At 36.5% G+C, this 24,851-nt stretch overlaps 1 protein-coding gene across 1 annotated transcript in view; it reads left to right on the top strand.

Moving 5' to 3' along the window:
- Nucleotides 1–10,603: 10,603 nt before the first annotated feature.
- The window catches only part of wdr1 (WD repeat domain 1), a 37,053-nt gene continuing 22,805 nt past the window's right edge, over nucleotides 10,604–24,851 (top strand). Inside the window, exons 1-7 of the mRNA XM_079839875.1 lie at nucleotides 10,604–10,770; nucleotides 12,512–12,633; nucleotides 16,477–16,567; nucleotides 16,644–16,791; nucleotides 18,741–18,921; nucleotides 21,308–21,385; nucleotides 22,655–22,735. Coding sequence (XP_079696001.1) covers nucleotides 10,755–10,770; nucleotides 12,512–12,633; nucleotides 16,477–16,567; nucleotides 16,644–16,791; nucleotides 18,741–18,921; nucleotides 21,308–21,385; nucleotides 22,655–22,735 — 717 coding nt within the window. The 5' untranslated portion in view covers nucleotides 10,604–10,754. The remainder of the gene's footprint in view (nucleotides 10,771–12,511; nucleotides 12,634–16,476; nucleotides 16,568–16,643; nucleotides 16,792–18,740; nucleotides 18,922–21,307; nucleotides 21,386–22,654; nucleotides 22,736–24,851) is intronic.

Raw genomic sequence — 24,851 nt, forward strand, 5'->3', positions numbered from 1 at the left:
TGCACTTTTATGATGGACAGATGCACTTTTATGATGGATAGATGCACTTTTATGATGGACAGATGCACTTTTATGATGGATAGATGCACTTTTATGATGGACAGATGCACTTTTATGATGGATAGATGGAGATTTATGATGGATAGATGCACTTTTATGATGGATAGATGCACTTTTATGATGGATAGATGCACTTTTATGATGGATAGATGGAGATTTTTGATGGACAGATGCACTTTTATGATGGATAGATGCACTTTTATGATGGATAGATGCACTTTTATGATGGACAGATGCACTTTTATGAGGGATAGATGCACTTTTATGATGGATAGATGCATTTTTATGATGGATAGATGCACTTTTATGATGGATAGATGGAGATTTATGATGGATAGATGCACTTTTATGATGGATAGATGCACTTTTATGATGGATAGATGCACTTTTATGATGGATAGATGGAGATTTATGATGGACAGATGCACTTTTATGATGGATAGATGCACTTTTATGATGGATAGATGCACTTTTATGATGGACAGATGCACTTTTATGAGGGATAGATGCACTTTTATGATGGATAGATGCACTTTTATGATGGATAGATGCACTTTTATGATGGACAGATGCACTTTTATGATGGATAGATGCACTTTTATGATGGATAGATGCACTTTTATGATGGACGGATGCACTTTCATGATGGATAGATGCACTTTTATGATGAATAGATGCACTTTTATGATGGACGGATGCACTTTCATGATGGATAGATGCACTTTTATGATAGATAGATGCACTTTTATGATGGACGGATGCACTTTTATGATGGACGGATGCACTTTTATGATGGACAGATGCACTTTTATGATGGATAGATGCTCTTTTATGATGGACAGATGCACTTTTATGATGGATAGATGCACTTTTATGATGGATAGATGCACTTTTATGATGGACAGATGCACTTTTATGATGGATAGATGCACTTTTATGATGGACAGATGCACTTTTATGATGGATAGATGCACTTTTATGATGGATAGATGCACTTTTATGATGGACGGATGCACTTTTATGATGGATAGATGCACTTTTATGATGGATAGATGCTCTTTTATGATGGACAGATGCACTTTTATGATGGATAGATGCACTTTTATGATGGATAGATGCACTTTTATGATGGATAGATGCACTTTTATGATGGACAGATGCACTTTTATGATGGATAGATGCTCTTTTATGATGGACAGATGCACTTTTATGATGGATAGATGCACTTTTATGATGGATAGATGCTCTTTTATGATGGACAGATGCACTTTTATGATGGATAGATGGACAGATGCACTTTTATGATGGATAGATGCACTTTTATGATGGATAGATGCACTTTTATGATGGACAGATGCTCTTTTATGATGGACAGATGCACTTTTATGATGGATAGATGCACTTTTATGATGGATAGATGCACTTTTATGATGGACAGATGCACTTTTATGATGGATAGATGCACTTTTATGATGGATAGATGCACTTTTATGATGGATAGATGCACTTTTATGAGGGATAAGCCGTGTTTCCTCCGAAATTACCCGGAACTATTTGTACCAGGAACTTTTTCTCCCCCAGACCTGCTACTGTCTGCGTTTCCACCGCGGTCTAAAGTACCGGCAGGATTAGGCAGATTAGTCCGGTGATGTGGGAATGCGATTGCTTCTTCAGTCACAGACGGACAGGAATCATCACTTTTGCGCGACACTGTCTGCAACAATAACGAGTATAGAGGAGATGCAAGCAGCGCTGCTTTAGCTGGTTATGTACACACATTACCAACACTGCTGATTTAAACGTGCACTTTCACCTGGTTTGACCATTTTAATGCAAAATGGGATGATGGGCAATCCAGAATCTGAATGTGTTGTAATAGCTCAATTCCAAAACAAAAGATGTTCTATAAAAGGATAATGAGGTTTCAGTCATTCATGACAGATGTGTGAAAAGTGAATTGAATGAAAACAATAGACTGAATTAAGCGGTTGAAAGATTAGGTACTAGACTACAAGTATTTTATTTTTTATCACAATAACGTCTCTTAGCATTCACTAAAAAAAAAAAAAAAAAATCACATGACTACCCAGATAGCATTGTGACATTGAGTCAATGTTGAAATTCCATCAGAATCCTCAATTTGGTTGAGGTTGAAATGTCAATGCTAAATAATATTGGATCAATGTTGATAATTCCATGCTTTCAAGCACGAACAAGACAGAGACAGCACAGCAGCAGTGTTTTTTAGAGGTAAGTACAAAAAGATTAATACAATTCATCTCAATTTTCATTTCGTGTTTTCATTTATCTTTATTTCTTACAACTTGTGTGCTTCTCCTGTGCGAGTCAGAGTGACCTGCGACCTTAACCCTTGGTCAATTTGACCCGTTTTGATTTTTAAGTTGTCAGAAATATCAGTTAACCTGTTTTTTTTCTTTAAATTTTGTGACTTTTTCTCATTTAGGGTCATGAACATGCATGCAAAGTTTCAACACGCTGATGTGTTTTGACATATACACACATTTACTGTTACGTTCGTGATGTTCACGGGTCAATTTGACCCGCATATTTTAATGTTCTAAGGCAATTGTAGAGACCAAAAATAATAAAATTTCTTGGTTATATTTTGTTATTTTAGTTTTTTACTAACCTATGAAGCTAAAAAAAAGAGCTTTTCCCCATTTTTTCCAATACAGAAATATTTTTTGTATGCCACAAATGGTAAAAATGAGCTATAATTTCTTTTTTCAATCTATCTGAAATACTATCTAACCTACATTGTTTTTCTTGAAATTGTGTGACCTTTTCTCATTTAGGGTCATTAACATGCATGCAAAGTTTCAACATGCTGATGCGTTGTGAAATGTGCATATCAAAATGTTATACACTCTTGCTGTTTGTGGGTCAATTTGACCCGTATAGGACGGCTATTCAAAAACAACTGTACAGACACAAAATACAAAACACTGTGTGTGTCAGAGCTCTTCAACTATTAACAACTTCATGAAGCACTGCTTTGAAATCGGTCATCACTGTATAAGTCATAAAAGTAAAGTTTAAAACAAGTTATAGAAGTTTATGAACATGAAAATATATAACATATATATTTTTAAATTTTATATAAAACATACATTTTAAAAAACATGTTAAATTCTAAAACCTCAAGAAAATCAATGCTAAATATCTGAACAAATTATGTACCAAATTTTAGGTTGATATCTCAAAAAAAAAAAAAAGACGCAGTACCAACTTTTTCCACTAGATGACATGTAGACTCTTCGATTTCCATATATGGTTTGAGTGATCTGAACGCTATATTTTCATACTTTTCAAAATATCTATGAAGTAGACATCCTATCGAGAAGTAGTTTGGGCAGTAATGTTAATATTTGATTTGAATTCAATCTCTAAAATGCATATAAAAAAACATATGGAAAGAGTCAGAGCGTGCGTTATAGTTTGGTACCGCATCACAAATGACGAATCTATCGCTATTTATCTCCTGCTCATCTCTTTTGAAAATCAGTCACCAAATATGAAAATTAGAGTCTGAAAGCTTTAAAATGCGATATAGTTGGTCAAGATTACTTTAGGTTTAGACTAAGATATTATTGTTCTAAATGTATAAAGGCAAGTGTCCTAAGGGCCAATCTTAAAAATTAAAATAAAAATGGTTAAAAGTATTTTTATAAATCGTAAATTCAGATATTTATTCTTTGTAATGTGTGAGAAGTATTGATATTAAAAGTTAATTGTTTGTACCTGATTGTATGTGTTTTTTCATAGTGTGATTTTTTGGAAATTGTATTGAATCCAAATAGAGTCAAAAATACATTGAATTTCAGTTTGTTTTTCACCAAACCAAACCCTATCATATTTTTTTATTAATCTTTATTTCTTAAGCTGGGCATACACGGTGCAATTTTGGTCCGATTTCGAGCCGAATTCTGACTCGTGCGACTCTTATTTGGGTCGGGGCGATTTTCTGCCTTGTCGTGCGTCGTTTGTTGTGAGCTGTTCGCGTGATTTTAGAATCAAAATGAATAATCTGTGCGTGCAACGAGTAAGATGTGCATTTGTGGATCCAGTGCATTCATTGACTCGTTTGTGAGCTGATCCTATTTGATTCATATGAGTTAATGAATGCATGCGCGGCACCGGATCCACAAATGCACATCTTACTCGTTGCACGCACAGATTCTGACCAACACTAATACAAAATCGAAGTTTTGCATTCACAATTATTTCTATTTGTACAAAATGCTGCACATTCATGCAATTCTGTATTTAGCAGACATAAGTTGAAAGGCATTTGTTTGTGGACAGTAAAAATATCTACAAATGTCCAGAGGTGGACAAAGTACACAACTCCATTACTCGAGTGAAAGTAAAAGTTCTACTGGTCAAATATTACTCCGTTACAAGTGAAAGTGGTAAAACATTTTTTTTACTTAAGTAAAAGTACAGAAGTACTTGTTTATAAAAGTACTTAAGTATCAAAAGTAAATTTCCTTTTTTATGTCAATGCATTATTTTATTATTGTTGCATTGTTGTATTAATGCACGCTATAGTCATCATGGTCCAACATGCTATAACCACCTTGAACTAATTTAAATACTTACAAAGCTGCTGTCACTTTAAGGCAGAATGCACAAATCCAACACACTGATACACATCCGATATTCCCCCAACTGTTTACGTTCACTTAAGACATAATCAACTTTGTTTACGTGAATACTTTCCAAAATGAAAATTTTGACATTTTGTGTGTATTGGTCTGTTTAAGTGCAAAAAAAACACCCAAAAGAAAGCTCTATTCAGTGCTCGTGCTCATCTCAGAGACACAAACACCAGACTGAACTGAGCTCGTTCATCAGGCTTTCTCAGATTCATCCAAACGTCTGCGCTTCTCTTTCTCCCATTTAGATTTTTGAACATTTTATGACATTTTATGAGACATTCATCAAGTGTGTGCCAACAAAACTGATCTTTAATCTTTTCAGAAAACTGAAACGTACTTTCTAATATGGCCATGTGTGCACACACTGTGCCGAGGAACCGTCTTCCTCCATTTTGCTATAAACTGATCAGTGTTCAAAAAATGTTGGGAAATAATGACCCAACAAAAGTGATTACTGATAGGCTGTCTGCAAAAAAAAAAAAACTTTTAAAGAAGAAAAAAATTCATCCACTGACTTGCAAAGCTGCTACAGAAGCGACTTTTGACTTCGAGGATCTTGATAGAAATGTAGTGGAGTAAAAAGTACGATATTTCTCTTTCAAATATAGTGAAGTTAAAGTAAAAGTTTCCCTAAAAAATAATACTTCAGTAAAGTACAGATACTCAAAAATTGTACTTAAGTACAATACTTCGTTACTGTCCACCTCTGAAAATGTCCCACTGAGCAAAGCAATGTCCAAAAGACGTCTTTTCAGTGTCTTCTAGAGGCGTACGTTGAAAAAACGTCACTGAGGAGCCAGAATGAACGTTTTGTGACGTCTGTTTTTGACGTGTTCTGCGCGATATAGACGCTCATGGAACCTCAAGGTTAAAAACTAGCTCAAATTGTGGACATATTTTCCATTTGTAATTGCAAAGCAACTCACAGACAGTGTGTGTTTGTCCAGAAATCATGACAATAAAAGAAACTTCGCTGACACCTTTAGACACTTTAGACAACTTAGCATCTGTAATTCACACATCTTTTCCTGTAGTTGAGTCTGCTTTTCTTTGGATGTTATAACTGTGTGTGTGAAACGCTGAGAAAGCAAAGATAAAGTGACTTCAGGTGTTGTCAACTCCTTGTTGATGAATAAATCATCAGGGCCCGTATTCATAAAGAATCTTAATGCAAAGAGTCGCTCCTAGTGACAAAATTCTAAGAAAATTCTTAGAAATGTGGGCGTTTACTCTTAAAGGGTTAGTTCAGCCAAAACTGTAAATTGTGTGATTAATGACTGAGCCTCATGTGGTTGGACACCCGTCAGACCTCCGTTCATCCTCACTGATTCATAACGCTCTGAACCGCTGAATCGACTCACTGATTCATAACGCTCTGAACCGCTGATTCGCCTCACTGATTCATAACGCTCTGAACCGCTGAATCGACTCACTGATTCATAACGCTTCGAAGCTTCATGAGGCCGTGTTTTGAAATCGTCATCACTATATAAGTCGTTATTTAGGGTTTTTTTGCGCACAGAAACTATTCTCGTCTTCATAAAGTTATTGTAGAGCCGCTGTAGTGAGATGGACTTTGTAACTTTAGTCTTTAGTGTCTTTTAAGGGTCTTGAGAGTGTAAAGTTGAGCCAATGGAAGCCTTTCAGAGCATCAGATTTACACTAAAATATCTTCATTTGTGTCTGAAGATGAACGGAGGTCTGACGGGTGTCCAACCACATGAGGCTCAGTCATTAATCACACAATTTACAGTTTTGGGTGAACTAACCCTTTAAAATTAACTAAAAAATCCTAGTAAAGAAAAAAGTAATTCAGAAAGCATCTTAACCCTTAAAAGAGGTCTTAAGGTCAGATTTGTTAGGAGCACGGACGAGGACTTTTAAGAGGATTAAGAGTTTCTTTAGCAGTGGAGAAAATGGCAGAAAGAAGAAGAGGAGAAGAAATGTGTTGCAGACGATGGAGGACAGTGACTTAATAAGACGCTAGAGTTTAGATCATGTTTGTTGCATTAAATACAACTTTCAAACCACCAATTAAATAGACACGCCAGCAATCAGTGGAACTGGAAATAGTGGAACAATGTTTATAATTCTAAGCCAATCAAATACCTTATAGGAAATTAACAGCATGGTAAATAATAAAAGGATTTATATACACTGAAAAAATTATTTGTTGAATGTACTAAAAAATGTTATCGTAAGTGGTCGCAATCAATTTATTTGATCTCAATTTAAACATGCAATTCCCATAAAACCAATTCATTTTTTAAAATTAAAATAAAAAAACTATATTTAAATTATTTAAACGAGCACAAATTAATTATGCTTAATTAAATTTTTCAGTGTACATTTATATAATGTGTGTGTGTGTGTGTGTGTGTGTGTGTGTGTGTGTGTGTGTGTGTGTGTGTGTGTGTGTGTGTGTGTGTGTGTGTGTGTGTGTGTGTGTGTGCGTGAGAGAGAACGGTAAAATAGGACAATTTGCGCTTGTAATTTCAAAGTGAAGGCTTAGAATAAACCCTATACTTAAAAGCGCTCCTTTATTCCCCTTTTTGGACAACCAACCAATCACAGTCTTCAGTAGCAACGGGTTAGCTCCGCCTCTTCACTGAGATAAAGCTTTTAGTATTTTCCTTGCTCAGAGTTTCTCTCAGATCGGTCCCGAATAGCTCTTAAGCTAAGACTCCTATGTAAAAGTGTTTCAGCTAAATGAGGAGTTTTCTGAGAGGACTCTTTATGAATACGGGCCCTGAAGTCTAAAATCTGCTGTTGTGCTTTTGAGTTTTGTGTGCTTGTTTGGCAAATAATAATCTATTTATAGCCACTATAATCTTGTGAATCCACTGTATCGGCACCAATAGCATTAAAATAATCACTTATTCTGAAAGATGATAAAACTGCATGTGCACATTGTTTTGAGGAAATATTTCACAGTCACACACAGAAATCAAGATTTTGCATATGATTCACAACAACGGTGACAATCAAAACAAAAAAAGCTTCATGCTGCAATGCATGATGGGTAGCTTCATAGTAATAAGTTCAAACTTGATTGTCACCGTTGTTGTGAAACATAGGCATAATCTTTTTTTTTCTGAGAGTGACTGTGAAATATTTGCTCTAAACGTTGTTTGCACATGCAGTTTTATCATCCTTCAGGATAAATGATCATTTTAATGCTATTGGTGCCGATACAGGTGATTCACAATTTTGTAGTGGCTTTAAACAAATGACTATTGTTCCAAACAAGCACACAAAACCTAAAATACAACATTAGCTGTTTGCTTTCTGATGATTTACTCATTTAGACTGTCTTTATTGACGAGTTTCCATTTGTATTTACTTCCGTTTTGCAGATGCAGGTTGTCATGTTTTTCACTTGTGTTATAAATTCAGATGGAATTGTTTTATGTGAGATTTCCTGTTGAAACTGTGGGGGCATAAATAAATACATTTGCATGTAAACTGACGGATGTTGTTTACTTTGAGTGACTTTTTGATACAAAATCATATCAATTGCTGCCATACATGAAAATTAACTGGCATAGAACATGCTGTACATAAAGCAAGATTGATTTTATAGTGTTTCTATGTTGATTCAGTGTTAAATAAGTGATTTAATTTAAGTTGAAAAAAATATAGATTTTAAGCTCATCTTGATCTATTTTTCATCGTTGAAATAACATTATTTCAGGGTGCAAACCTGTTCAATTTCAACATTGATTGAAGGATATTTTAGTTGATGCATTCACATTGATTGAAGGATATTTTAGTTGATGCATTCACATTGATTCGACGATGATTCAGTGTTGGTCTGCTCTCTGGGTAGTATTACAATATGCTTCATTAAATGCATAATTTTAGAGATTTCTCCCTCAAATGTGAAATGAAGCAGGACCACACTTATGGCTTCACTTAAGTTGTGGTTATAAGTTATTATACTACATTCACATAGTTATACATTTAAAAATAGATATTCTAGATATGTTTATGTGCATATTCAGAAAGACTTGCGAGCCCTTTTATTTGCTTCCTACACTATATGAATACAATTAGAATGTAGTTAGAATGTGGAAATTAAAGACACAGTGACATTTTACACATTTGACTTTATTTTAGACATATTAGTTCTCACAAATTTAAAATAAATAAAATAAAAGTGTGCAAACACAAATAAATTACTAGAACAATAAAATTAAAATATAAAATGTGAAAAACAACAATAAATAAAAAAAAGTGTATTTTTCAGTAACCTGTCCAAGAGCTTGGTCTTACTGTTGGTACGCTCCGGTTGTTATGATCCTTTAATTTCTTCTAATCTTGACTTCATTTCTTTAACGTAAACACAAAAGTTGACAACCATAAAATGCAAGTAGCTTATATGTTAACGCCCCGTTTATTACGTTATAACTTTTTTTAAGCTGGTCTGATCTTCTGTCCTTGTCTAAAGAAATAATTACACACACACACACACACACACACACACACACACACACACACACACACACACACACACACACACACACACACACACACACACACACACACACACACACACACACACACACACACACACACACACACACACACACACACACACACACACACACACACACACACCATGCTTAATGTTTTATTATCAAGATGAACACATGAAATTCACCAGTATTTGTAAAATTCACCTGCATAAATGAGTTTCACAGCTCTAACACTGCTTCAGCTTTGATTGCCTCTGTAAACACGTAATAAACGGGGCGTTATTATATAAGCCTACTTGCATTTTATGGTTGTCAGCTTTGTTGCATTACATTTACTTCACCAGGAGATGGTGCTGCAATTTCTATCTGAATGAAGCTTCGAGTAATGAACCATTTTCGACACAATTCAGAAAGTGTTTACTGACGCGAGGGCGGGGCAATGTCGCTCACATGTGATCCTCCATCCAATCAAATCAAGGGCTCAGTTTTTCTTGTTCCAGTGTTGCTAAGTCTAATTTTTTTATTATTTTAAATTAGGGCTGTCAAAAGATTAATCGCGATTAATCGCATTCAAAATAAAAGTTTGTGTTTACATAATATATGTGTGTGTGAACTCTGTTAATTATTATTTATATATAAATACACACACATTCATGTATATATTTAAGAAAAAAATATTTTTTTATATATAAAACATTTATATTTATATATATATTATAGATTATATAAATGTGTACATGCAAATATTTCTTAAATATATACATGAATGTGTGTGTATTTATATATAAATAATAATTAACAGAGTACACACACATATATTATGTAAACACAAACTTTTATTTTGGATGTGATTAATCGCGATTAATCTTTTGACAGCCCTATTTTAAATGCTAATTCAGAAGTTCAGCGGTGAATATTCAGCTAGCCTATATATATATATATATATACACACACACACACACACACACACACACACACTGATGAGAGTAAAGATGACTCTCACGTTACTCAAACCTGCTAAAATGAACTAAAACAGAGTCACATAAACACCATTTCCTTTATTATTGCAATGATTCATCATATACAGTAAGAATACAGTCAGTGAGTGGAGCGGGTTATATCGCGGATCAGCTGAATGTACATTATCCCACTTATACCACAAAAATACATGGATATGAGATATTTAAGGGAGATTTGCAACCTAATAATACTAAATATGTACCTTAAACGATACTTGGAATGAGGAATAGGTTATCTTATAGATGATAAATGTGTTTTATATACATTTTGAATGATTTATGATCGTAAACACCATCATCTAGCGTTTTCTCCCGTTACACGTCACTTCCTTTCGGGCGTGTGCGCGCAGGTCTGCTCGAGCCCAAACCGTCTTTACCATATATGGGCAAAGCCGAGCCGTCCGCGCGCCGCCGCCTCTTCCGCGTTCAGAGACGGAAGCGACCAGACCCGGACGGGACCGATTATAGTCAGTTATTCATTCCTCGTTCGCTTACCGGAGGGAAATAAAGCCGATATGTCTTACGAGCTGAGTAAGTCCCGAGTCTTTGTCTGTCTGCTCACTGTGTGTGTGTGTGTGTGTGTGTGTGTGTGTGTGTGTGTGTGTGTGTGTGGCCTGTTTCTCTCTGCTTATACCATGTTTCTCCAACGAATACCATGGTAATGCCATCTATGCACGTCCAGAAACGCGGTATTGTAATAATAGGAGTGTTTTTGTGAGTGTGCCTGAAGCGCTGCAGTTTAAAGTGTGTGTTTTTATGTTATTATGCAGATGTGACTGTGTATCTATGATCTATATCTCCACAAAACTGTGATTGTGTGACGGCATTTTTGTGTTTGAGCATCACGATCTGCCTGACACTCAGCCAACCAATGGCGCGTGTTCGGGGGCGGGGCTAACTGTTTGATGACCAATGGGGGTGTGTTTGAAAATGCCGTTATTTTTGAGATTCAAAATATTCTTAAAGGTATAGCTCACCCAGAAATGAAAATGTTTCCCTCAGGTTTACTTTCTGCAGTTGAACACTAAAGGAGATATTTTGAAGAATGTTTGTAACCAGACACTCATTGGCTTACATAGTAGGAACAATAATACTATTGAAGGCAATGAAATGTTGTCAGGTTTGGAACAAGATGATAATTTTGTGTGAACTATCCCTTTAACCTGTTAGCTACCGCCTCTTCAGCAGTAGAACTGAATGAATTAAAGGCACAATATGTAAGATTTTTGGATTAAAATATTCAAAACTTGTGTACTTTGTTTCCAAGAATGTTTAAATCCGGAGAAATCAGTGATTTTAACAAGGACACAGAGTAGCATTACAACATCACTTTAACACACTCACATGTGTGTGATATGATCAAACAGCGCTGCGTCACACACACACACACACACACACACAAACACACACACACACATGAGCGGAAGAAGCGGAAGCACTCGCGACCGAATAAAAGCTCCGCCCACTCAAGAGTCAACGCACGCCTTTGTTTTTAATAAACGACAAAAAATTTCATATTGTGCCTTTAAAAATGTTGGTCTCTTTAAACAAGAAGTGTAAACGTTTGGTCTTTTTTTGTATTATTACTGAAGTATGAAAAAATAAGTTTAAATTTACTGTAAATCAAATTTTCTGTACTAAATGTTTTTTATTTATACAACTTTACGCAAAAATTACTATGAAATCAAAGCCACGTCTGACCAAATTTGAAGTTGATATCACACAAATTAAAGTTCCCGTGGGATTTTGTTTGGGCGTAATATCAAAAATAGCCACCGGGCGCAACACGTTCCTTTGAGTTTATGCAAATTAATTAATAAATTGTCACTTCTATCACAAAATATGGAATCTTGAGAACCTCCGGCGTCGTGTGTTTTGTCAATTTAAGAAAAGGTTTGGATGATAAATTATGAAACATGACGACGCCCAATAGGGGAGGAGCCTGCTAAAAGAATTTAGAGTACCGTTTCGATGCTAACGCAACGTCCAGTTTTAAAATGGTTTTCACAGGAGGAATTTTGAGTGTTTACGCTTTCAAATGATACCTAATTTATGATTACTAAAATATATGATGTTAGCAGGCTACGAGTAAGAGTCTTATTTTCTAACTTACGAAAAATTTTGATACTATTTTCTTCTTAATAATGTTGTCTTTAGGTTTTTTTTTTCCTTCAAGTAAACAAAGTGGTTTCCAGCAAGGATGACGGTTAATATTGTTAAACCAAAGTTATTGTTAAGAATTGCCCTTTTCCCCTTCTTCCTCTTCCTGTAGAGCGCGTGTTTGCCAGCCTGCCGCACATGGAAAGGGGCGTGGCCAAAGTCCTGGGCGGAGACCCCAAAGGGAACAACTTCCTGTACACCAACGGCAAGAGCGTGATCATCAGGAACATCGAGGTAAGATCGTTATCATGTGGAATCCAAAAATTCTTATTTAAACTACAACTTACAAAAGGATGAGTAAAGAGTGCGCATCAGGTGTGTTTTTATGTTCTTATTCAATTGTTATAAATTCTGTTAAAATTATGCCATCCTATCGTATTTTGTACATGCAACTTAATTTTATTTTAAATGCGCGAAAAAAACAAAAATTTTTCAACAATTTTACTTTCAATACTGACGCTGCATATATTGCGTCTGTCATATTTAAACTTAAATAAAGTTCTGGGTTTCCCACTCGGTATTACGACATTGTGGTGACGTTCATATGCGTTCAACTCGTAAATGTCTTGAACCCACAATATGTTTTTAACATTTGCAACATTTTTTTAAAAACTCTTAACTCTTTGTTTTATTCGGTTTATGAAGGTTCTGTAAATTGAATCGTTGTAATTGTATAATACTGTCATATTTTCTATGTGTAATTTAGCTAGTTTTATTAACAAACGTTTTCTTGCTGAAACGCCGCCAGCTTAAAGAAAGTTCCGGGTTTCCCACTCGTAATTACGACATTGTGGTGACGTTCATATGCGTTCAACTCGTGAACTTGAAAGCACAATATTTTTTTTTTTACTTTACGCCTACAAAATGATCTATAAATATGTGCGTCAGGTGTGTTTTTGTTTTGTTTTTATGAAGGTGCTGTAAGTTGAATCGTTATATATTCTATTGTAATTGTATAATACGGTCATGTTTTCTACGTGTAACTTAGCTAGCTTTATTGTAAGTGAATTTTTTTTCATTAATTCCAACAAATTTACCATCAATACAGACTACGCGTCTACAAATCTACGCGTGTTGTGTCCAACATATTTTCTCGCTGAACCGCCGCCAGCTTAAAGAAAGTTTGTTTTTTTGCCTTCACATCATAAATGCAAGAACCATGTTTAATGCTACGTTCACACCAAACGCAAATAGAGCGTGTGTAGCAAGTGATTTCAATATTAAGTCAATGTAAAGACATTCGTGCGTCCAGTTCGTGCGAATGACGCAAATCTGCCATCTTGCACGTTACGCGCGCGTGATTTTATTTGGTGCTTTTTGTGTATTCGCACGTTTTAAACGATTTCGCGTCTGACGCCTGAGTTTAAATATACTACTGTTATTCTGCTTTCACACCAAACACAAATAGAGCATTAAAATCGCGTTTACCTCTTCTAGTTGGACGATAGTTAGTTCATTGATTAGCATCAAATAAACATGAATGAACACTGAAAGACATGTCGTTTCAACCGCGGAAAGACGTCAGTAAACGCCGTTTCCAAGTTCAAATCCACCGACGTTAATCTACGAACTCTCCTGACTGCTTTGTCGGACAAACCGGCAGATTCTGCGATGTGATAGGTCAGATCGCCTGTCAATCAAACTCGCGGCGAAGCGTGAAGATAAAATGGACAAACTACGACCTGCTTACCTGGCGTAACACTGTTGCTTTTTGAAACTTTTTTTGGTTTAAATACTTTTTTTTTGTTTTGTTAAAATGTTCTAAAGAAACTGAAAAAGTCACACTTAGTTGTAAATTGAGCACTGTTTATTCTTAATGTTTGTTCTTTTCAATTGTATGGCTTACCTTGTTTCATTCAGAGCTTGAAAAGTAGATTTTTGTCGCGTAATCAACGTCAGTGGAACGTCCAACCTAGTGGAAGCGATTGGTACTGCAGCCGAACACAATCACACAAAGCTCATTTTCTGAGATGTCGAGCACAAGTTTGGGGCACAACTCGTTTGGTTTATGGCGTTTCATAACCATAAACGTACAATTCTATAACTTTCAAGTTCACCCGTCATCTGTAAAAGCACTGTATAAATGTAATTTAGTACCATAAAATCCCCTAAAAATACAAAATATTAAACAAAAAATACTATCAAACCAAAATATATGAGCACCTGAGGGTTAAAGGGTTAGTTCACCCAAAAATGTAAATTGTGTGATTAATGACTGAGCCTCATGTGGTTGGACACCCGTCAGACCTCCGTTCATCTTCAGACACAAATGAAGATATTTTAGTGTAAATCTGATGCTCTGAAAGGCCTCCATTGGCTCAACTTTACACTCTCAAGACCCTTAAAAGACACTAAAGACTAAAGTTACAAAGTCCATCTCACTACAGCGGCTCTACAATAACTTTATGAAGACGAGAATAGTTTCTGTGCACAAAAAAACCCTAAATAACGACTTATATAGTGATGACGATTTCAAAACACGGCATCATGAAGCTTCAGAGAGTTATGAATCAGTGAGTCGATTCAGCGGTTCAGAGCGTTATGAATCAGTGAGTCGATTCAGCGGTTTGGAGCGTTATGAATCAGTGAGTCGATTCAGCGGTTCAGAGCGTTATGAATCAGTGAGTCGATTCAGCGGTTCAGAGCGTTATGAATCAGTGAGTCGATTCAGCGGTTCAGAGCGTTATGAATCAGTGAGTCGATTCAGCAGTTCAGAGCGTTATGAATCAGTGAGTCGATACAGCGGTTCAGAGCGTTATGAATCAGTGAGTCGATTCAGCGGTTGAGAGCGTTATGAATCAGTGAGTCGATTCAGCGGTTCAGAGCGTTATGAATCAGTGAGTCGGTTCACAGCGTTATGAATCAGTGAGTCGATTCAGCGGTTCAGAGCGTTATGAATCAGTGAGTCGATTCAGCGGTTCAGAGCGTTATGAATCAGTGAGTCGATTCAGCGGTTCAGAGCGTTATGAATCAGTGAGTCGATTCAGCGGTTCAGAGCGCTATGAATCAGTGAGTCGATTCAGCGGTTCAGAGCGCTATGAATCAGTGAGTCGATTCAGCGGTTCGGAGCGTTATGAATCAGTGAGTCGATTCAGCGTTATGAATCAGTGAGTTGAATCATGATTCGGATCGTGTGTCAAACCGCCAAACTGCTGAAATCGCGTGACTTTGGCGATCCAAACCGCTGAATCGACTCAATGATTCATAACGCTCCAAACCGCTGAATCGACTCACTGATTCATAACGCTCCAAACCGCTGAATCGACTCACTGATTCATAACGCTCCAAACCACTGAATCGACTCACTGATTCATAACGCTCCAAACCGCTGAATCGACTCACTGATTCATAACGCTCCAAACTGCTGAATCGACTCACTGATTCATAACGCTCTGAACCGCTGAATCGACTCACTGATTCATAACTCTCTGAAGCTTCATGATGCCGTGTTTTGAAATCGTCATCTCTATATAAGTCGTTATTTAGGGTTTTTTTGCGCACAGAAACTATTCTCGTCTTCATAAAGTTATTGTAGAGCCGCTGTAGTGAGATGGACTTTGTAACTTTAGTCTTTAGTGTCTTTTAAGGGTCTTGAGAGTGTAAAGTTGAGCCAATGGAGGCCTTTCAGAGCATCAGCTTTACACTAAAATATCTTCATTTGTGTCTGAAGATGAACGGAGGTCTGACGGGTTTTTACTGCATTTTTGATAAAATAAATGCAGCCTTGGTGGCCATAAGAGACTTCTTTTAATAACAAGAAATGTTGATTTCTTTCAAACATTACATAACATTTAATTTTTGCATTTCATTCGACTGTGTAGAAAGAACTTTTTTTATTTTCTAAATAAAAACTTCCAAAATGTACACAACTTATAATTCCAAGGGGACGATATATCACTTGCAGAAAAACAAATAGTTTAAGGCCATTTCGCGATTTAATGTGCTCTTGGGAGCCCCCTGTTGGCCAAGGGGCCCTAAGCAGCCGCTTAGTTCGCTTATGCCTTGGGCCGGCTCTGAAGATATATGTAAACTCTCCGGTGATTGTGTTATTAACTCTGGAAATCGTGTCTCCTGCAGAACCCAGCGATCGCAGACATCTACACTGAGCATCCGCATCAGGTGATCGTGGCCAAATACTCTCCCAGCGGATTCTACATCGCATCGGGCGGTGAGTGAATCTGACCTCTGACCTCCGACCCCTCCGACCTCCTGCTGTTCTTCACTGTGTCCTCTTTCCCGCGCAGACGTTTCGGGGAAGATCCGCATCTGGGACACGACGCAGAAGGAGCATCTGCTGAAGTACGAGTACCAGCCATTCGGAGGCAAGATCAAGGACATCGCCTGGACCGAAGACAGCAAGAGGATCGCCGTGGTGGGGGAGGGGCGAGAGAAGTGAGTGACAGCTGCAGGCCACGCCCCCAGCCGGTCCGAGGCCAGTGTGCTGATCAGGGCCTGAAATTAAAGCTACACTGTGTAACTTTTTTAGTTTATTCTTAGCTAAAAACACTTAGTTCTTTAAAAAATATATATGCTCATTAATGTATATTTACAAGTAATAAAGTATTCTCGTAAGTTTATAATATGCCATTGAAAACACGTTCGAATGCGGGTCGCCATGTTGCCCCTCCATCTTGAAAGTACATTAGCCAAAGAGGGACATTCCCGTAAATTCAAGCTTGGCCTTTGCCGTTTTAACACTCGATGGCTCCGTGTCCAATGTGGACGAGGTCCAACTGTTAATCTTGGACTAAATCGGCCACCGTAGGAGTTAAAACCAAATCGGAATTGAGAGGAACAGAAACTAATATTCTCTGGATGGTCATATACAAGTTCACCACTAGATGGGGGAAAATATCACACAGTGGAGCTTTAACTTTTTTGACCACCTGCCACTTTTTTTTTCTCCTCGACATTAAGCCTGTCCACGTAAATATAATTATAATAATAATTAATAATAATTAAATATTGTCCGGATTTATTTTTGTGTGTTGTAAATATAATTTATTCTGAAGAAATATTCTCAACAGTGTTCAATCAGCTTTGACATATTTAAATCTGCATATCTTTGATATTTTTACATTTTATAAAGGGCATTTTTTTTTTCTCCATAATCTTATTAAATATAGGCTATGCTTCAGCTTTCAGTTTATATTCTTACATTTTATATATATATATTTGGGCTGATTAATCGCGATTAATCACATCCAAAATAAAAGTTTGTGTTTACATAATATATGTGTGTGTACTCTGTTAATTATTATTAATATATAAATACACACACAAACATGTATATATTTAAGAATAAAATTTTATTTTTATATAGAAAACATTTATATTTATATATTTTATAGATTATATAAATGTATATACATGCAAATATTTCTTAAATATATACATGAATGTGTGTGTATTTATATATAAATAATAATCAACAGAGTACACACACATATATTATGATCGAGACGAGCTCTTTTCGTCAGACGAAATCTCGTCTGTTTGGTCGGCCGGGGTCAGGGCAGGTTTCACACCGGCCATTTTGATTCGGACAAAACTGAAAAGTCCGAAAATCCGGACCAAACAAGGTGTGTGTGAAAACGCCCTTAGTCACGTTCAGGAACGGTTAAACAGAACTAAATTAATATTATAATTCTAGTAAAGTTACCGCGTAGTGGACATTTTCTCACCGCTTCCCAACACACACACACACACACACACACACACCTGTGCAAGTGTCGTTGTACTGTAGTCTACGTCAGCGTTGCATTATCTCGTCCAACAGTTTAATACTCGCACATCCAAACGCAGTCAGAGAAGAGCCTCATCTTCTTTCCGATCGCATGAACTCTCAAACTGCCCAATCAATCCCTCAATTCTCATTGGCCGGTGTGGCAGGTAGACTGACAGGGTTACCCGCCAATTGCAAAATTCACCCGCATTTGGCGCATGGTCGGGTGTTAATTTCAGGTGCTGATGTTGTTCTGTGTGTGTGTGTGTGTGTGTGTGTGTGTGTGTGGACTGGTAATCCCTACGTTATCGGGACAAAATGTCCCCATAAAGATCCTCGTCCTTGTGGGGACATTTTTTGGGTCCCCGTGAGGAAATCATCTTATAAATCAGACTAAGTGATGTTTTTTGAAAATGTAACAATGCAGAATGTCTCCTGTGATGGGTAAGTGTGTGTGTGTGTGTGTGTGTGTGTGTGTGTGTGATGGGTAGGTTTAGGGGCAGGGTCAGTGTAGGGGGATGGAATATACAGTATGTACAGTATAAAAACCATTACGCCAATGGAAAGTCCCCATAAAACATGAAAACCCAACGTGTGTGTGTGTGTGTGTGTGCAGGTTCGGTGCGGTGTTCCTCTGGGACACAGGCTCATCGGTCGGAGAGATCGTGGGTCACAGTAAGATCATCAACAGTGTGGACATTAAGCAGACGCGGCCCTATCGCCTGGTCACGGGCAGCGATGACAACTGCACCACCTTCCTCGAGGGCCCGCCCTTCAAATTCAAGTGCACTATGAGCGTGAGTGTGCACATAATGTTCTTGCAGTATTACAGGATTAGCTCACTTTTAAATAAACTTTTGCTGATAGTTTCCTCACCCTCATGTCATCAAGATGTCCATGTCTGTCTTTCTGCAGTCGGAAAGAAATGAAGGTTTTGGATGAAAACAGTCCAGGGTTTTTCTCCATATAATGGACTTTAATGGGCTCCAAACGGGTCAAATGACAGTTTCAGTGCAGCTTTAAACGACCCCAGATGATGAATAAGGGTCTGATCTAGACAAACCATCAGTTTCTGAGAGAAACCCAGCAGTATTTATGCTATTATTTTACCTCTTATCAGACGAGCGTGATCATCTCTGAGCTCAGACATAACTTCCGCTGAGTGAGGTCAAAATTCGAGCGTGGTCATAGATATATCGATCATAGATGCCTCATTCTACTGATCTGTGCTGATTTTCTACTGATTTTGACCTCACTCAGCGGAAGTTATGTCTGAGCTCAGAGATGATCACGCTCGTCTGATAAGAGGTAAAATAATATCATAAATACTGCTGGGTTTCTCTCAGAAACTGATGGTTTGTCTAGATCAGACCCTTATTCATCATCTGGGGTCGTTTAAAGCTGCACTGAAACTGTCATTTGACCCGTTTGGAGCCCATTAAAGTCCATTATATGGAGAAAAACCCTGGACTGTTGTGTTTTAATTTGACATTTATTAATTAAATTTCATACTTAAATGCTGCTGTCCAGCTCTGAGCTGCCACTGTAAATCTTTATATATATTTATTTTATATTATACTATACACTAGGAATGTGTACAAGGATTTTTTAAGTAAAGTTTTAAGTTTAAGTAAGGTTTTTCAAGTCTTTTAAGTAAAATAAAGAAAGAGTATTGCAATAAAAGTATTTTTCCTCCGTAACCTCTTGCTGTAGTGCTGCATCCCTACTTATTACTATATTACTATAAAAAACTCAAAACGACGTTTTCCAAGCCTAGATAACATAGGCCTATGGCAGCATGCGCTAAAGGAACATTCTTCTGTTTATGATGCATCATATCTATAACCACAAAACATTTCCATGTCTTGACATCATATCCGGGAGATATAATAATAAAGATGATTTACTTCAATGCTGTGAAAATGAATGCTGATATAATTAACCATGATATAATGCAGGCTAATTAAAGCTCTTGAGTTCATCTGAGAGAAGTGTTCTTATTCTTTAATACTCCGGCATAATTTTTAAACGCTTAACTCATTTATTCCAATGGCAAAATGTGATTGTTAAACTTCACAGTTATTGTAGTCATCTCAGATAAGTGTGATTAGAGTAAATAACCAGGATCCCACCATTAATCAATAAATAAACCGGCCTCACTATAGGGCATGTTTATAGACAGGGTTTTTCCTGGGTCAAAAATGGCAGACATGGACACACACACACACACACACACACACACACACACACACACACACACACACACACACACACACACACACACACACACACACACACACACACACAGTAAAAAGTACCCTACCCACGTGATCTGTAACCGCAATACTGACAATAAATTAAAAATAAATTCAAAGAAACAGTAATTTTTGCTTCTCTTATTTTGAAACCTTGATGTTTGTCTTTGTTCCTCATTTTCTACACTATTTACAGATAATTGTTTTAATTTAGATTAAAAAGTAGTATTAAAAAATGAACAAATAGCCTAATTTTCTGCCCTATACAGTTTCATAAAATGATCAGCTAGCTAATAGCAACTTTGTTCTGGTTTCACCTCACTCCAGTCTAAATGATTTTAGGCTATTTATTTCACGACACATTGTGAACATAAATAAGCTGAAAGATAACTAATTCTTACTATGCACTCTTGCTAAATTGGGTAAGCACACTTGTGTTAATGACTAAACTGATGCGTGAGTTCAGTGTTAGACAGATCAGTCGTTTTAAAATGATTCGGTTCAAAGGAGTCATTAGGTGGTGAATCGAACATTAGCAGACGCGAACAGAAAGATTTGTCAACACAGAAAACACTTCATGACTGGATCGGATTTGATTCCCGTTTGTTGAAAGTATGCTTTATGTCAGCTGATCAGAGAAGAGTCAACATTTTTTGAGTGTTTTTCGTGCGACATGGATCTTGTGATATCACAATAACTCCTCAAATAAGGCTTTGGCAGGACACAAATTTGTTTTGGCGGCTCCTCTGTATGTTAATCGCTTGTCAAACAAGAACAAATGTAGGCGGGGCTTGAGTGTTTCTGTGGGGAATTGATTGGATGGTTGTGGTTTGCTATTGGCTGATCTCATGTGAGTGACAGGTGGCCCCGCCCTCCTCATCAGAGAAGAGATGCCGTTATTCTGACTCGATCTCTGATGTGTTTGCAGGATCACAGTCGCTTCGTGAACTGTGTGCGCTTTTCTCCTGACGGAAACCGCTACGCTTCAGCTGGTGCAGATGGGCAGGTGAGACGCATATGAGCTGACATATATATATATACATATACATATACATATACATATACATATACATAGCTTTACATCCTTAACCCTCTGGGGTTCTTCATTTATGGGTCACTCTCAGGACCTTCGGCTCAAAAATGACCCGGAGGGCGGGATTAAGATAAAAAAAGATTTGAGTAAAATCAATGAAATATATTTTTGTTCAATAATATTTTTTTGGGTGTTTTGAGATAATTTTATGATTTATAATTAATATTTATGCAATAATTATGACCCATTTTTTCCATTGAATATAATACAATATTTATATATATATATATTAGGGCTGTCAAAAGATTAATCGCGATTAATCGCATCCAAAATAAAAGTTTGTGTTCACATAATATATGTGTGTATACTCTGTTAATTATTATTCATATATAAACACACACACACAAGCATGTATATATTTAAGAAAAAAATATTATTTTTATTTGGATGCGATTAATCACGATTTAATCTTTTGACAGCCCTAATATATATATATATATATTTATTATTATTTTTTTTTTTTAATTAAAGCTGTATTTCATTTTAGAGTCAAGCCTAGGCCTCATGAAAGCAATTTTTTTAATGAGATCGTGGCATCCGGTGGACACATTGAGCATTTCTATCACACAATAGCACATTTTTACCACTAGGAAAATACAGAGTTTTTTTGTGCGTACAATCTACAAATCAGCCAGAATGCAGAAAAAAAGGACTCAACAGTGAAGATCTCTAAAACATCAAGAGTGCAAAACAGACAAAAAAACACACACACACACACACACACACACACTTATACACACAAACACAATTAGCTTTTGGAATGGCATGCGTTCATTTGTGTGTGCGTGTGTTTTTGTGTGTATAAGTGTATAAGTGTGTGTGTGTGTTTTGCTCTCTTGATGTTTTAGAGATCTTCACTGTTGAGTCTTTTTTTCTGCATCCTGGCTGATTTGTAGATTGTACGCACAAAAAACTGTATTTTCACATTTTTGCCAATTTCCCATTCATTTCCTATGAGGGTCATTTTTGACCCGAAGGTCCTGAGTGTGACTATTTTTTTTACGACCACTTAGACTTTTCAAATCCGGTCCCCAATTTTTTGGGTGTTCATATACCAAGTACCAATAAAGTCACCAAGTTTTGGACCCTTCCGATGAAGCTACGATTTTTTTTTTTTAAGAAAACGCTTCGGGTCAAGCCTTGAGCCTTTATTGAGCTGTGTTGTTTCTTCCTCCTGTCCAGATTTTCCTGTACGATGGGAAGAGCGGAGAGAAGCTGAGCGCTCTGGGAGGAGAGAAGGCTCATGATGGAGGCATTTACGCTGTGAGTGTTGATGATGATGATGATGATGATGATGATGATGATGATGATGGTGATGATGATGACAGGGTTCCCACTCGTCCTGGAAAACCTTGAAAAACTGGAAAATTGATGACAAATTTTCCAGTCCTGGAAAACACCTGGAAAATTAGAGAACATATAAAATGTCCTGGAAAATCTTGTTGTTGTCTGGGAAAATTTTATCGCCGGCCCAAACAATTAGCGCTAGTTGCAGAAAGCACAGAGTTTGATACGTATGAGTAGTATTTGAATAATGATGTTTAATAGCTAATGCTATAACTGCTCAAATGTATGCAGTGAATGTTAACTCGTAAGCTGCTCCCTAATCACATCATTTTGATATAAAGTTACATTTGTGTGTTATATAGTCAGAATTGCAAGATATATAGTCAGAATTGCGTGATATAAACTTGCAATTCTGACCTTTTCTTCACAATTTACTTTTTTTGCGCAGTTGCGAGTTTAAATCTTGCACTTCTGACTTCTTTTCTCAGATCTAAACTGCAATTGCAAGTTATAAAGTCCAATTCTGAGGAAAAAAGAATTGCGACAATTTTCGCGTTATCACAAATATGTAAACTCGCAATTGCGAGAGAGTCAGAATAGCGAGATAAAAAGTCACAATGACCTTTTCTTTCTATTCTGTGGCGTAAACAAGCTTCCATAGTCATAATGTGTGATTAAGAGCTCATATTGAAAAATGCTGGATTGTTAAGTAATGGCGATAAACTGGACGGCTTTTAAAGACTTAGAAAGCAATATTTGGCGTGATTTAGAAAGCAATATTTGGCGTGATTTAGAAAGCAATATTTGGCATGATTTAGAAAGCAATATTTGGCATGATTTAGAAAGCAATATTTGGCGTGATTTAGAAAGCAATATTTGGCATGATTTAGAAAGCAATATTTGGCATGATTTAGAAAGCAATATTTGGCGTGATTTAGAAAGCAATATTTGGCGTGATTTAGAAAGCAATATTTGGCGTGATTTAGAAAGCAATATTTGGCGTGATTTAGAAAGCAATATTTGGCGTGATTTAGAAAGCAATATTTGGCGTGATTTAGAAAGCAATATTTGGCATGATTTAGAAAGCAATATTTGGCGTGATTTAGAAAGCAATATTTGGCATGATTTAGAAAGCAATATTTGGCATGATTTAGAAAGCAATATTTGGCGTGATTTAGAAAGCAATATTTGGCATGATTTAGAAAGCAATATTTGGCATGATTTAGAAAGCAATATTTGGCGTGATTTAGAAAGCAATATTTGGCATGATTTAGAAAGCAATATTTGGCATGATTTAGAAAGCAATATTTGGCATGATTTAGAAAGCAATATTTGGCGTGATTTAGAAAGCATTATTTGGCATGATTTAGAAAGCAATATTTGGCATGATTTAGAAAGCAATATTTGGCATGATTTAGAAAGCAATATTTGGCGTGATTTAGAAAGCAATATTTGGCGTGATTTAGAAAGCAATATTTAGCGTGATTTAGAAAGCAATATTTGGCGTGATTTAGAAAGCAATATTTGGCGTGATTTAGAAAGCAATATTTGGCATGATTTAGAAAGCAATATTTGGCGTGATTTAGAAAGCAATATTTGGCATGATTTAGAAAGCAATATTTGGCGTGATTTAGAAAGCAATATTTGGCGTGATTTAGAAAGCAATATTTGGCATGATTTAGAAAGCAATATTTGGCGTGATTTAGAAAGCAATATTTGGCGTGATTTAGAAAGCAATATTTGGCGTGATTTAGAAAGCAATATTTGGCATGATTTAGAAAGCAATATTTGGCATGATTTAGAAAGCAATATTTGGCGTGATTTAGAAAGCAATATTTGGCGTGATTTAGAAAGCAATATTTGGCGTGATTTAGAAAGCAATATTTGGCGTGATTTAGAAAGCAATATTTGGCATGATTTAGAAAGCAATATTTGGCGTGATTTAGAAAGCAATATTTGGCGTGATTTAGAAAGCAATATTTGGCGTGATTTAGAAAGCAATATTTGGCGTGATTTAGAAAGCAATATTTGGCGTGATTTAGAAAGCAATATTTGGCGTGATTTAGAAAGCAATATTTGGCGTGATTTAGAA

The sequence above is a fragment of the Gobio gobio genome, assembly GCF_949357685.1.
Source record: "Gobio gobio genome assembly, chromosome: 16".
In the NCBI taxonomy this organism is placed as follows: Eukaryota; Metazoa; Chordata; class Actinopteri; order Cypriniformes; family Gobionidae; genus Gobio; species Gobio gobio.